Source organism: Sphaeroforma arctica (genome assembly GCF_001186125.1).
Source record: "Sphaeroforma arctica JP610 unplaced genomic scaffold supercont1.759, whole genome shotgun sequence".
Classification (NCBI taxonomy): Eukaryota; class Ichthyosporea; order Ichthyophonida; genus Sphaeroforma; species Sphaeroforma arctica.
The window spans coordinates 4,462-19,748 of record NW_014039799.1 but is presented as its reverse complement, the minus strand read 5'-3'; the positions used below and the strand labels follow the sequence as shown (position 1 = coordinate 19,748).

Below are 15,287 nucleotides of genomic sequence, written 5' to 3'. Positions count from 1 at the left end.
ATATATATATATATATATATATGTGTGTGTGTGTGTGTGTGTCTATTATATATATATATATATATATATATATATTAAAACCTATATACGAATACATGAGAGCCTTTGACTTTCTCCATACCCCCCTTAAAACCCTATATTCCTAAAACCCAAAAACGCAAAAACCTTTCACCTCAATATTAGGTACTTGTTTTATATGCATCATTTCGACCACGCAGGTTACTAGCAAAGGGTTATAAAAACCCATTTAAACCCTAAAACCCTACGACCCTATAACCCTAAAACCTTGCACAACAAGATGAGCTGACAAGTCGGTTCCGTTTTGTTTGGCTGTCTGTCAGACCAATTCACAGAAACGATTACTGGGAACCTACTTCCGAGTGGCGTTTGTGGGCAGCTTATTCGAAGATATCGATGGCGCTGAGTTCGTCTACAAGGTATGTAGGTACTTGCTTGAAAGTACATGTGTGTGTACATATTTATGTACATACATATTCATCTTGAACTTGCGTATCAACGAGCCAGGATATGAAGAATGGTATGAGAAAGTTAAAGCCTTGTGTCCTGTGTATTGGTAAGACATGCTATGTGTATATAGCGTAGTAATAAGTAGTGTACCTGGACACATACGTGAACTTCAAAATATTTATCACCGGAACAGTGCGCGGCGTTACCAAGTGTAGGTAGCTTCAGGGTTTAGGGTTTTGTAGAACACGGGTCAGTGGATTGTGATCTCGAATTGCCAACTCGGCTACAGTGATTGCTCGCAAACCAATAGAAATCACAGTTTTCTAGTCATGGAGAGTTTATTGTTCCACATCTGTGGCGCGTGGTCGTGTGCTTACTAAGTGGTATCTTTAGTAGTCCTCCTACTGATTTGGCTGTCCTATTATTACGGACTAAGTGGTATTTTTAGTAGTCCTCCTACGAATTTAGATGTCCTATTAATACGGACTAAATGGTATTTTTAGTAGTCCTCCTATTAATTTAGATGTCCTATTACGGACTAAGTGGTATTCTTAGTAGTCCTCCTACGAATTTAGATGTCCTATTATTACGGACTAAGTGGTATTCTTAGTAGTCCTTGTACTGATTTAAATGTCCTATTATTACGGACTAAGTGGTATTTTTAGTATTTCTCCTACTAATTTAGATGCCCTAATATTACGGACTAAGTTGTATTTTTAGTAGTCCTCCTACTAGTTTAGATGTCCTATAATTTTCGACGGAGCGTCCATAGTTCAACAAACGTCCCGAGTTGAAGAATCTCTGATGTCGTTTTCATCCTTATGAAGCTGATAGTATACCAACCCGATAGTATCAGTATAGGCGCACTAGCCTGACCCCATCCAGCACATGATACTGCTGCACCTGATGGCATAAATGAAGATGCCTTTATTATAACAGATACTCACAGGTAGTACTCCACGGGGCATTTGAGAGCCCTTGTTGGCGGGTATTAAAAACAGTTTAAGATTAGTCCTGTTCTTTTTGCATCGTCAAGACAAGTCAGCTTAAGATTGGTCCTGTTCTATTTGCATCATCCAGACAAGTCACCTTCAGATTAGTTCTGTTCTATTTGCATCATCAAGGCGAGTCAGCTTAAGACACAACCACAAGCCGGAAAGCAGGCACCAACCCTGTTATTTTTATACCCGAAAGAATAGTCCATATAGCATTTTAAAACACATGTAGGTGTAGATTAACAATGATTTATTCACATCAACAATAACTATTGGTCTTGCGCATGAGAACATCCATCGACATCAAAACCCCTAAACCCTAGAAAATCTGACCCTCATAACTGCACACGCAGGAGCCAACCGTGACCACACTAGCCGAAGTGTCGCTACGACTGAAAGACTTCTACGGCGGAAAGTATGGAGTAGAGAAGGTGCACCTGCTTCAGGATTCAGGGCCGATAAACCACGACACTCTGGATCCCGAACTGGTATGTGTGTGTGCGCGATAGTCACAATCACTTTGTCCTGCAAACCCCTGTGCCACGGGTGTAGGTCTTGGTTTCTAAGGTTTGGAAGATATATCCCGTAAGGCCCGCCGCTCGAGTCACTCACTGTTTCTTTCTATACCTACATACACCCCAATGCAGCTACATGACTGATTCTCTCATATACCTGCATATTACCCTTCGGTCCTATATGTTTGGTTCGCTCACTGTTCTATAAATAGCCGTTACCTACCTCATCTCATTGCAGCTACATGACTGATTCTCTCATACACCTGCATATAACCCTGCAGCCTCTGATTGGTTCGCTCACTGTTCTATAAATAGCCGTGCTGTACCTACCTCCCCTTGCTGCCCTTGCCACAGGCCTATATCCAGGTGACGCATGTGGAGCCCTTCTTCGATGAGACCGAACGCATGAACCGCATCACAGCGTTTGAGCGAGTGGTCAATGTCAATCGATTTGTCTTTGAGGCACCCTACACGCTGACGGGGAAGGTCTGTGTCGGTGTGTGTGTCGGGGTGTATGTGTTTTGTTATTACGTACATACTGATATGTCTTTGAAGCACCCTACATGCTGAAGGGGAAGGTCTGTGTCTGTGTCTGTGTCTGTGTCTGCGTCGGGGTGTATGTGTTTTGTTATTACGTGCCTCCTGGAGGTTTTGTGTGTAGGTGCTGTCGTTTGGTTGTTGGATACAGGAGTTAATTAAGAGAGAGAGAATGTGTGTGTGTGTGTATAGAGGTGCATCTGTGTCTTTTTTATCACGTGTTTGTCGGTGTCTGAGCGGGATGTTATCCACAGTGCCAATCAGTTGATCTGCTCACTACGGGGCATGAACAGTTATGTGAGCCACGGACTCGATGTCGTGCAGCTCTGAAGCACAACTAACACTTCACAGATACCAGTATCACATGAACAGCACAACTAACACTTCACAGTTACAAGTATCACGTGAACAGCACAACTAATACTAAACAGTTACAAGTATCACATGAACAGCACAACTAGCACTTCACAGTTACAAGTATCACATGAACAGCACAGCTAACACTTCACAGTTACAAGTGGTACATGAACACTCGACGCAACTCCTTGCCAACTAATGGAAATCTATTTATGTATTTCCCAATACCGTTTTCATCCCTATATACAGTCTCATGGTACCGTTAAAGAGCAATGCAAGCGAAAAACGATCGTTACTACAGCCAAGCACTTCCCCTACGTACGCAGCCGAATAGCCGTTGTAGCAATCGAAACGGTAGGTAGATACACTATTGCAAATAGCCGTTGTAGCAATCGAAATGGTAGGTAGATACACTATTGTAAATATCTGTTGTAGCAATGGAAACGGTAGGCAGATACACTATTGCAAATAACCGTTGTAGCAATCAAAACGCTAGGTAGATACACTATTGCAAATAGCCGTTGTAGCAATCGAAACGGTAGGTATATACACTATTGCGAACAGCCGTTGTAGTAATCAAAACGGTAGGTATATACACTGTTGCGATTTTTGATGTGTTGTAAGATTAGAAAGTAATAGCGAGCCGTGCAAGGCTAGCGTCCAAATGGATATTTGAAATTCCAGCACGATCACACATGCCCAGTAGAATGGGTTACTTGGGCACGGTTCTATTAATAGATTGATAAACTCATTGGCGCTGATGCCTGATGGTCGTATAAGCCAACTGGTGAGCTCAGCTACGTTATGCTACAACTGTGAATTTAATAGAAACGCTACTGAGCGGTAGGTATCATCGTAAACTTTTTATATGAACCAGCTTACGCTATGCTACAACTGCGAATCTAATAGAAAAGCTTCTGAGTGGTAGGTATCGTCGTAAACTTTTTATATAAACCAAGTTACGTTATGCTACAACTGCGAATCTAATAAAACCGCTTCTGAGTGATAGGTATCATCGTAAACCGTTTATACCACATTCGTCCCTGCATCCATGACAGATATAGACTTACTTATCAATCTTTGTAGTGCGCGTGTTTACTCATAGCGAGCTACACCAGTTCTGGCGTACGTTACCGTATGAATCTCTACTGGTTTGTGTTGGTTGCTGTATGCGAACGTTTATAGCTGTGGCGGATAGCAAAATAACCTGAAGAGTGTCCCGAAGTCAGACTCGTTTTTGTTTTTTTTGTTTGACTGTGGTTAGGGGGGGGGAAGGGGGGTTGCTTGACTTTGGTTTATGTTTATAGTCGTTGTATTGTACACTTAATGTGCTTTTCTGGTGCAAATGATTGTGAGCAGCTAAGCCTTAAACCTCAAACTCCGTCAACGTATGGGTATGGGTTTTGAACCTAGACAGGAACGCTTTAAACAAACGTACTTTATCAATCACGAGCATATCCGAACGCTATCAGGCTTGTCTTCATTGCTCGGCCATTACTTTCCCTCCCTACGTGTTCTATTTTTAGATCAACCTCACCCCTGTGGACGTTGCGATAGAGGCCATCAAGCGCAAGACCGAAGAGCTTAATGCCGTGGTTAGCAGCAAGAACATTAAAATGCTTCAGCTGGTGCTTAGTGGCGCCGTTAGTGCTACGGTCAACGAAGGTTCGTGCTTTGTGTGAGTGTGAGTGTGTGTTAGTCCAGTTTGTGTGGCAAGAACATTAAAATGCTTCAGCTGGTGCTTATTGGCGCCGTTAGTGCTACGGTCAACGAAGGTGCGTGCTTCGTGCTTCGTGTGAGTGTGTGTTTGTCTAGTTTGTGTGCGTGCTTCGTGCGAGTGTAAGTGTGTGTTTGTCTAGTTTGTGTGCGTACTGTGTGTGCTTCGTGTGAGTATGAGTGTGTGTTGGTCCAGTTTGTGTGCGTGTGGCGAGTGTGTGTGCACTCGGTTGGACATGGTATCCAGAGTAGGGCTTCTAGTAGACCATGTAGATGAACTATCCATCACCTTGATACTTGAGGGTTGGAGCTAAAAGTGCCTGAGCTCTAAGCTTGATTCAGTAGTCGTTCGTAGACAACCATGCTACATCCAATGTATGAACCCACTATATTCAGTATATATTTATTCGTTGCCTACTACCTTGAACTGGGTGGAATAAATACCTTATTTGGAATATATGTACCTTGTTTAGAATATCCTTTCCTTTTTTGGAATAGACCTCATGACCCCACATACTCTACAAAGAGTCGCTAGGTGCACCCCCACAATCATTCATAACTCATAGGCAGTTGTAGTACCTCTAGTTATACAACATATTAAGAATAAATAGTACACATATTACGCTGCATACTACCTTTAATTGTTGTGTAGTAGTTTCCAACATAATAACCATACTGTGCACAGGTCCGCTGGGCATGGCGCAAGCTTTCATTCCTATAGGCGACCATTCGTCGATGGCGGAGAAGAAGCGTAAGAACATTAAGTTGCTGCAAGAAGCCTTTGCGTTGTTCCTGCAAGCGTGCGGTCTGGCCGTGGACCTCAATACACAGGTGAGTGCGTATGACATTGTGAGTTTAGGGTTTAGGGTTTTCCAAAAACAAGCCCCCCCCCCCCTAAAACCCTAAACCCCCTAAATTGAGTGTCAATCGGTTGTGTGAGTGCTCACTGCTCAAGCGGTTGACGTAGAGTTGTCATTGTAGGGTGTGGTTGTTATGGGCTATTCAGGAGGGTGTGTTGCTATCTCTCTAGTCGCGCAAATTCCGATACAAGTGTACGGCTGAGTGAATCAACCGCTAGATGTGGAGCCTGGGTGGTAGGTAGTTTTTTAGGGTTTAGGGGTTGGTTTTTTAGCGTTTAGGGTGTGAGTGTGAACAGATGAACAGGTTCCAGATTTAGGTATTACGTGCTCCTGTGCAGTACGGACACGGGTGCGTGGTAGAGTGAATGTGTAATTTAATTAATGGGGTGCTGGGTGAGATCGGATGATCACGTGGTTGAATGAGGTAGACAAGTACATTGGTTAGCGTGAGGATAGATGGGTGAAGGATGGTGACTTGCAATCTCAGATACACCAGTATCGTGTGTATATACTGAGTGGGGGGTGAGTGGTATTCGTAGGCATACACGGTTGCAGACATCGTACAGTTCTGCATATAGGCGAGTAGGATGTATAGCAGTTCGGTATTACCTCGAATTCTTTTAATCTATATGTACAACCAAAGATGTAGTTGTAATTCAGTACAGTTCTGCATATAGGCTAGTAGGATGTATAGCAGTTCGGTATTACCTCGAAGTCTTCCAATCTATATGTACAACAGATGTAGTTGTAATTGTCGGTACAGTTCTGCATTTAGGCTAGTATGATATATAGCAGTTCGGAACTACCTGGAATTCATCTAATTTATATGTACAACCAAATATAGGCTAGTAGGATGTATAGCAGTTCGGAACTATCTGAAAATTCTTGTAATTTATACGTACAACTAAAGATGTAGTTGTTGTTGTGTGTATAATTTTGAGTTCTCATAGGAATTGAATGATCTGAGCAGTTTCTAACGCGGGTACGCCCGATATTGCTATCAAAATCGGGTTTGTTTTAAGTGTCATAGGTTATAGGTTGTGAGGGTTTTAAGGTTTAGGTTTAAGGTTAAGTTCGATTGACTAGATGTTTGACACCGTTGGTCTGGAACACATGTCCTCTCTGTTTCGTAACAGAGTGCCAGTGCCATCCGTATCGAACAATTTAGAAATCGGCTTTGGCGAATTTTATCAACTCAATTCTCATCAGTTGTAGAAAACGACGTACAACCCTTATTTTGCATACTTATACAATGTGGACCACAGAATATATGCACCTTACTACGATTACAGCAATTCGTTCTGTCTGGCCTGGTGTAAGCCTGTATCTGATGTATCACTATCCCGTATCTTTAATATGCTTGTACTATCCCGTATCTTTAGTATGCTTGTCCTGTCCCGTATCTTTAATATGCTTGAACTGTTCCGTATCTTTAGTATTTTTGAACTGTCCCAGTTATGCACCAGTAGCGTATACCAGCTACTAATGCAATATTCATTCTGCGATCTGGCATCTTTCTCTACCTAACTACAGGCGTATTTGTTTACGCTTACATCAGTATCAATTACTTACCTAAATCTATACTTAACCATCCTACACCATACTCCCAGATGTGTCTCGAAGACCAACAAGAATATGCCCAGAACTTGGATGAAAAGTACACAGCCATGCTGGCAGATTTCCGGCCCTACCTGAAAGAGCAACAGATGCCTATAATCCGCCGAAAGTATGGGAAAATTTACTTCTCCACCTATCAGTTGCTAGATATTTTTTATGCATTTATGACACTTCATTTCCTGGCTTCGTGCCGAATTCTGCTTCTCACTTTGATATGTACATGTGGGGATACAGGGTGTTGAAAAGATTTCTTTGCTTGATATTTTGTCTTTGCACTTATATTTCTACCCACAAAATGCGAATCACCACATTCTCACCAATAATACGTGCGGTACAGGATGGCGACGCTGCATAATAATTCGCTCTCTGTCCGGACACTATCCGCCAGTGCAACGATATCGACAAATGGATTAGTCTGAAGAATGACGGAAGAGGATTGTACTTAGACACAATAAGACGCGACACGGGAACTGTTTCAATTGTATCTTTGCGGCAATCAAAAATATAGAACATATTGTACGGACTCCGATGGTATTGAGAAGTGATTGTTTTCTTTTAAATAGAAAATAGATATGATTTACGAAACAGGAGTGATCAGCTTCTCTCGTAGAAAATCAACCGGACAATTAAATTGATAAGACATAAATCTTATCACAGAGCCTTGTGCAACAGCCCTTGTACCTCAGGTGATTCGACATTGCTGTCTTACAATGGTCATATTGACCTTCGTGTCTTTTGACCCGAAAGTCCCATACTGATTATCTGGCCTGATTTAACTATACATCTATCCATTGATGATCTCAGAAACAGAAGAGTCTCAATCTGCTCTGGTGACGCTGAATGATTGCTTGTTCCTCAACCACGCGCTCCATTACCTTGATTCGAGAATGCTCTGAGCTACACCCTTACACTTTCGACTTGCTTGCTGAAGATTTCACTTGGTATTGGCACGCCTAAAGGTCTTGGACATATTGAGTTCTTAGTCAAAATCTACGTGACTGTGTCCGGCAAAGTAAGATAGGCAGACGTATACCTAGAGGTCAGTCAAAGTCAGTACTTCCGACTATCGGGGTGTAACAATAGCTGATGGTAGGGTGCGGCTATGGCGCACGTAGACATATGACTGCATTTCGCGAATGTTCGGATAACGCTCGCCGATAGCAACGCCTATGGGATTACATATAGCCGACCATTGTTGTGAATATAATTGATAGTTATGCGGCAAATTCTTAGCACGTGTTGGTATTTTATTAGGGCTACTCTATACAATGCGCGCAAATCATTGCAGATTTAGATGAATACCGCAGATCATCCAGTACATCTGGGTGTCTACAGCCACGGAAGTAGCACATTCTTCGCCTGCATGTATACAGTTTTCTTTCTCTATCTTTTCTCGAATGACGGTGACAGGCGATGTAATAGTAGGCGAATCAAATATACCTGATATAGATAATGTATGCAGTATCACAAATACATGCAAAATATGCAGAATCGGTAAAAGTGACAGCCCCAACTTCTAATCATACCATAAAAGTGACAGAAATTAAGTGCACGTGTATATATATCTTCGATGATCTGATATACCTCGTGGTATGCTTTATTACGACTTAAATTAACATGGCTGGCTAGAACGAAACTCCTGCAATATCATAACGATGGCGTTAGTCATATCTCGCCTCCGGTCTGGAGATGCTCGATTGATGTGCTTATTTACATACTGCAAAGACTGTTCATGGATTAACATCTCGCAGAGTTTGAACCTCATAAACTCGGTATAAATACCCATCAATGACGACACCTGTTCCAGAAGCATCGGAGACCGGTCATACACATCCTTGGAGTAGGTTTCGCCCTCCGTACATATTGTCTCAGAAAAGGTTACTTTGAGGCTGACACGAGTTATTCTTGGCAGCTCCAACAGTTTTGACCATTTTCGCTTTGTTTGTAAGGCGTTCGATGAGGCATGCGATGGTGTGCTGAGTTTGGGCGGCAAAGAGCACGCGCGGACCGCTTGAGAGTGGTCGGCCACTATCTCACTCGTAGCAACGAGGTAGTTTGGGGTTAGTTTTCGGCTAGTTGTATCGGTTGGATCTTCAAGTTGCTGTGCACGTATAGTGTTGTCGACAGATATTTTGAACTCTGGCTGTGAAGTGCAGTTCTTATCAGCGGCAAGATATCGGTCAATGATGGTTGTATCAATTACACTCGCCGACGGTACACTATATTGGTGTGACAGTTTCATTCGCCTAATTATTTTATTCAGCAATCCCATTGTGTTGTGCCTGCTCTTTTTGTTTTATAAGTCTAATAAAGTTCTTGTGTAAATAAAATTTTGTGTGGATATGTGAGTGATATATATATATATATATATATGTAAACCCATAGCTGTAAATACCTTTTAAAGTGTGTACATAAAACAAGGCAAAACAAAATCGGAAAAGCCAACAATCTCGTTTTCCGGTATTTTTATAAAACATTCGAGAAGCTTCTCCAAATATTTATTTACTCTCTCTCGCTCTCTTATCTCTCTCTACTACTACTGTTGTTGTTTTTTTAAAGTAGTGGGAGAGAGAGGCTAGTAGACTCTCTCTACTACTAGAGAGAGAGAGTAAATAGTAGTCTATTTAGAAGCAGAACTCTAATAGACTGAAATTAATAAATAATTTATTGGATACATAGAGAGAGGGGGGGAGGGGAGAGACTGAGAGTGAGAGAGAGGCAATTGTACATTTGCTGTTTACTACTATCTTAGTAGATGGGTTTTGTTCTATAAAAAAAAACATCTACAACTGATTTGATAGTAAATATAAACTGACCGAAGAGGGGTATGGATTGATTGGATTCGAATAATTTCGAAGCTGGAAACTCAAACAAGCGCTTATCGAACTGTCTTATTTTATCTCCCACCTTTAGTTATTCTTACTTTTTTTTGTACACCCTCCCACCAGGACTCCAGGACCCAGGGCCAGGATGCCATGTGACCAGGACACCAACCCACGTCCCACACGTCACACGCTCGAGAGAGAGTCCACGACTCCAAGACCCATGTACCATGGGCAACGGACAGGAGCCATAGGACAAAGGACTTTTACTGTTGTTTTGTAGAAACAATTAAAAAAGTGAAGCACTTTCAACAAGGTCGACACTCGACACTCGACAGTCGAGTGTCGACACGGGGGTCCACAGGCCCACAGCGCACAGACTACGGAGTCCACTCCATAGTCCCAGCTTCCCAGGAGTCCCAGAGTCCCAGCTGCCTCATAGAATCATACACTCATACTCTCTCTACTAGCTTATCTCTCTCTGGAGATAGAGAGCTCTCTACTCTCTACTTGAGAGAAAGAGTAATATTAGAGAAAGAGAGACTGAGAGAGAGTAGTAGACAATAGAGATTAGAGAGAGAGCAGAAAATGATCCAATGTGCAAAGGGTTTATACCTTATTCATATTCGCAAAGAAAACGCTTCATTTTATAAAGTATCAATAATGGTATCAATGATTGCAGACGAAGTATAGAGAGTACATACCAACATAAGATTTAACTCCATAGAGAGTGTGGGGTTGTGGGGTGTGTGAGACTGTGAGCTCAAGAGTCTCATACTCTCAATTTTTAGCGATCTCATTCGCTATTAATATCTCTCAATATCCGTCCACGCAGTCCGACACTCCGGCTCCGTATGCTCATTTGGTTTTAGGTGGCCTGTTTTTAGATCGGGAATTCTGATCGCCCCAAAAATATTAATATAATAATATCGAGAAGGAAGAACTTTTGTGATAGACATATTTTTAATCCAAAAAAAGATACCCCTACTTTTTTTAACCTTTTTCTGTGATTTCTTATTTCAGTGATTTCACCCTCACAACAAGGCCTCAATACGCAGAATCGAAAATGTTTTTTGTTAAAAGAAACTTATCTTTATAAAATGACTACAATATAATATGTAACGAATCTCGTATAATTATTAACACCCGAGCCGTGTCCAAAACCGCATCCGGGTCCATTCGCAAAGGTAGGGTCCATATTTATGGGACCGCTCCAAATACACCTCGGTCCATAAAATGGACCGGGGTACATCACTGACGGTTACGATTTCATACAGTGGATTTTGAAATCATCGTACAAGTGGATTATAGTATACCTTGATATTAGACACGTACAAATGGGTTATTGTATGCTTTGATATCAGAACACGTACAAGTGGGTTATAATATGCCTTGGTGTGGAACTAAGGATGAGAGAAACATATTGTAGTATTCCTTGATATTAGTGTGTAACTGCGGACGAGTGAAACTTAACAAAAAAAATTGTATGTGTATGTCTATTTAATTTCGAGATAGTAGGCCCATCTTGGTCCTTTCCTGGCAGTCCATGATAAACATAGCCTGATTAGGGCTTGAAGATGTCGGCAACGTGGTAAGTACGCGATATGGTCCTATGTATCTATATGTCTATGTATCTATCTATCTATGCATTTATATCTATGAATCTATTTGTGTATGTATGTATGTATGTATCTATCTATGTCTCTATGTAACTATGTATGTATCCATGCCTGCTTGCCTGCCTGCTTGCCTGCCTTTACCTACTATATAATGTATGTATGTAAGTACGTATCTATCTATTTATTTATGTATCTACGTATTTATCTATCTATGTATGCATGCGTGCGTCCATGCATATTTGCAAGAACGCACCCATGCTTGCATGCATTATTGCCTGCCTGCCTGTCTGCCTGCCTGCCTGTCTGAATCCCTGCCTGTCTGACTCCCTGCCTGCCTGCCTGCCTGCTTGCTTGCATGCCTGCTTGCATTCCTTTGCCTGCTATATATAATTATGTATCTATCTATCTATCTATGCATGCGTGCGTCCATGCATATTTGCAAGAACGCACTGCCTGCCTGTTCGCCTGCTTGCCTCCTTGCATGCCTTTGCCTCCTATATAATGTATGTATGTAAGTATACATCTATCTATTTATCTATGTATCTATGTATGTATCTATCAATCTATGCATCCGTGCGTCCATTCATATTTACATGAACGCATGCATGCAGGTTTGCAGGCTTGCATGCAGGCTTGCATGCATGGCTTGCAGGCTTGCTTGCATGTTTGTTTGCATGCATGCATAAATGACTGCATGCCCACGTGCCTGCTTGCCTGCGTGTATACCTGCTCGCCTGCAATATAAAATAAATATGTAAGTATGTATCCATCCATGTATCTATATATATATATATATATATAATGCTTGCTTGCTTGCATGCTTGCATGCTTGCATGCCTGCTCACCTGCTATGTTATGTACATATGTAAGTATGTTTCTATCCATGTATCTATAAATATATATATATATATATATATACGCACACACACACACATATATGTATATATGTATATATATATAATGCTTGCGTGCCTGCTTGCCTGCTTGCCTGCATGCCTGCATGTATGCCTGCTCGCCTGCTATATTATGTACATATGTAAGTATGTATCTGTCCATATATATATATATATATATATATATATATAGTGCCATCCTTAGCCACAGCAATCGTACACAGCTGCTTATACCCCGTGTCTGTACTCATAGCCTTAGCTGTCGTTAAGCAGACCAGAAGCGATCTCTTTCTTCACACGGCCGATCCACATGCCGCAAAAACGCCATAGCCAGATGTCGAGCTAGCGAATCCCCTATGACTCAGGTATCGTCGAGGATGTTGTCGGTAGCATTCTTGAGCAAGTTATTTGACTTAAACGTGCATCCGTCACTATTTATATTCGAAGTATATATTTATAGTAGGTTGATATTCATGTTTATATATATATATTTAAAATTGTATATTTATTTTTATGTTCAAGAAAATGTATATATATATATATTTATCCGCCTTCTCGTACCGTTTACTACAGAATTATATCCCAGGCGGCGATCTCTTTCTTCGACTCAGTTGTACGAAGAGCGTCACCAGACTAAGAAGGAGATGAAATACCCGAATGACGTGCTAGGTGGACAGTAGAGACGTCGAATTTGGATCCGATGGCGTGTGATGTGTAGAATGCAGGGGTGGTGATGTTCACCATGCTGACCGGAAGGTGTGTAATAGTGCCCAATTATATACAAAGTATCTGTAACCCGCGAGAAGGTGTCTTCGTCGTCGTTGCTTGGCCGGGTTGTGATATCCGTGTAATATATATACATATATTTGTATATATATATATGTATGTATGTAAGTATGTATATGTCTATACATATATATATACATATGTATATGTATATACATATATATAAATATGTAGATGTATATAGATATATATATATAAATGTGTGTGTATATATATATATAGTACACCACTTATACATATATATGTGCTTTATAATACTTAGGTACCCGCCAACGTATGTGGCTGTTGCTTATTGCGTGTACATTTATTTGTATTGCTGCATATTGTGCGTTTGATGCTTAGTCCCCGATGCACAAGGTACTATTCTGATGTACATATTTATATATATATATTGTATTGATATAATACACCACTTATACATTTATTTATGCTTTATAATACTTACGTACTCGCCAACGTACGTGTCTGTTGCTTATTGTGTGTACATTGTTTATTTGTATTGCTCCGGTGAACTGACCCCAAGTATATTACTGTATGTGCTGTATATAACACGCTTTGCTGAGATAAATTAAGGTTGTTCATGGTTTGATAAACTAGATCGGTAGCTATGAGACAATGGTGACGATAATGTATGTCAATGTAATGATCTATCTTGAAATGTTATAGAGAATCGCAATATATGCTTACTCTATCTTGCATTTGCTACTCCTTTATTGCAGGTTCTTCGAGGACAGTCAATAAACCAATAAACAGTTCAATCAATTCAATCAACTCAAACAAGCGTTTATTTACTTATTGGTCTGGTCTAGGTCAGGTAGCGAGGCTATCAGTATAGCATGATTCTGTTTGTTTGTTTTTGCTTGGTCCCTTTGTTTTGCTAGTTTCTTCATGGAATGCACGTGTTCGTTTGTGGCAACCCTTCCCCCTTTTCTCTGGTAGTTGATTGAGACCCTTTTCTTCATCCAACAACTTAGCCAACATCATCTGTTCCATCTCAATATAAGTAAGTATCTACATCGCTGCACTTCTCTAGGCATGCCTTAATCTGCTTCATCACTCCATCGCACCGCACATATGTTGAAGCATTCTTGTGTAATGAGCTCAAGTTCGTGGTACTACGGATATTGTTAAATTGTGTCAGCATGCCTGCGGTTACTTCCGGAAAAGACCATTGTGTACTGCCCGAATGAGTGTCCACATCTTCAGTGTCTGAAACACTCATATAATCTCCCCTCATCTGATCCGTATCATCAGTATGTTCCTCATTTTGAAACGTTTCACTATCGTCATACATCATGCTCTCATTTGTTCCAAAAGCGCCTTGTTGTGTATTTGTATTCGTAGTCCCCGCTGAATGTTCTGGCATACTACTAGATGGATTGATAGTGAGTGGTGTGTCACCATCGTAAAAATGGTATACTGGTCCTACAGCGTGATCATGAGGTTTCCGTTCTGGGTAATTGCTTTGATCAAAATTGTAGGACAGTTTTCATAGAACACTAATGTCATATACACATAAGTTACCACCATTCACTTGTAGGATGTGCCTGCATGGAATAAAATATGTCTCCCAATATTTACATGTGCACGTAAGCCGATACAGTAATGCTACTGGACACCATGTCGCTGTGACTCTTTATACTCTCATCTCATAAGGGTGCCCGACGACGCTAACCTTGTTGTGTATACAGAAAGTTTTCTTGCGGGAATATATATATATTGATATATATATATATATTTATAATATATATATATATATATATATGTATGTATATATAATATATATATATATATAATATATGTGCATGTATATATATATATATATAGATATATATATATATATATTTATATATATATATATAGATACATATAAAAAAGAAATAAACAAAAAATATAAACTGAATATAATGGATATATGTATATACATATAAATACCCATCCGTTAAATATATACATTCTGACAGTGACGAAATATCGATAAATGAATTATATATCCATCCATTAAATATATTTATCTATATGCAACACACACATATATATATATATATGTATGTATATATATATATATATATATATATATATATATATATATATATATATNT

The 15,287-nt window shown here is 40.3% G+C and overlaps 2 protein-coding genes across 2 annotated transcripts in view; one reads left to right on the top strand and one right to left on the bottom strand.

The window, feature by feature from the left end:
• SARC_08443 (hypothetical protein) overlaps positions 1-7,739 on the top strand; it is a gene marked incomplete at its 5' end in the record, with an annotated part of 25,981 nt that extends 18,242 nt beyond the window's left edge. The window contains 8 exons of the mRNA XM_014297579.1: positions 342-437; positions 1,817-1,951; positions 2,333-2,464; positions 3,122-3,226; positions 4,399-4,537; positions 5,274-5,419; positions 7,059-7,174; positions 7,403-7,739. Coding sequence (XP_014153054.1) covers positions 342-437; positions 1,817-1,951; positions 2,333-2,464; positions 3,122-3,226; positions 4,399-4,537; positions 5,274-5,419; positions 7,059-7,174; positions 7,403-7,484 — 951 coding nt within the window. The 3' untranslated portion in view covers positions 7,485-7,739. The remainder of the gene's footprint in view (positions 1-341; positions 438-1,816; positions 1,952-2,332; positions 2,465-3,121; positions 3,227-4,398; positions 4,538-5,273; positions 5,420-7,058; positions 7,175-7,402) is intronic.
• A 684-nt stretch (positions 7,740-8,423) lies between these two features.
• Positions 8,424-9,390, bottom strand: SARC_08442 (hypothetical protein). Its single transcript, XM_014297578.1, has one exon. It carries the CDS (start codon positions 9,335-9,337, stop codon positions 8,678-8,680), a length of 660 nt encoding a protein of 219 aa, XP_014153053.1. The 5' UTR covers positions 9,338-9,390; the 3' UTR covers positions 8,424-8,677.
• Between the last annotated feature and the right edge of the window lie 5,897 nt (positions 9,391-15,287).

Excerpts from the sequence above, each read along its gene's own strand:
- SARC_08442 (XM_014297578.1), bottom strand. The coding sequence starts at position 9,337 with ATGGGATTGCTGAATAAAATAATTAGGCGAATGAAACTGTCACACCAA.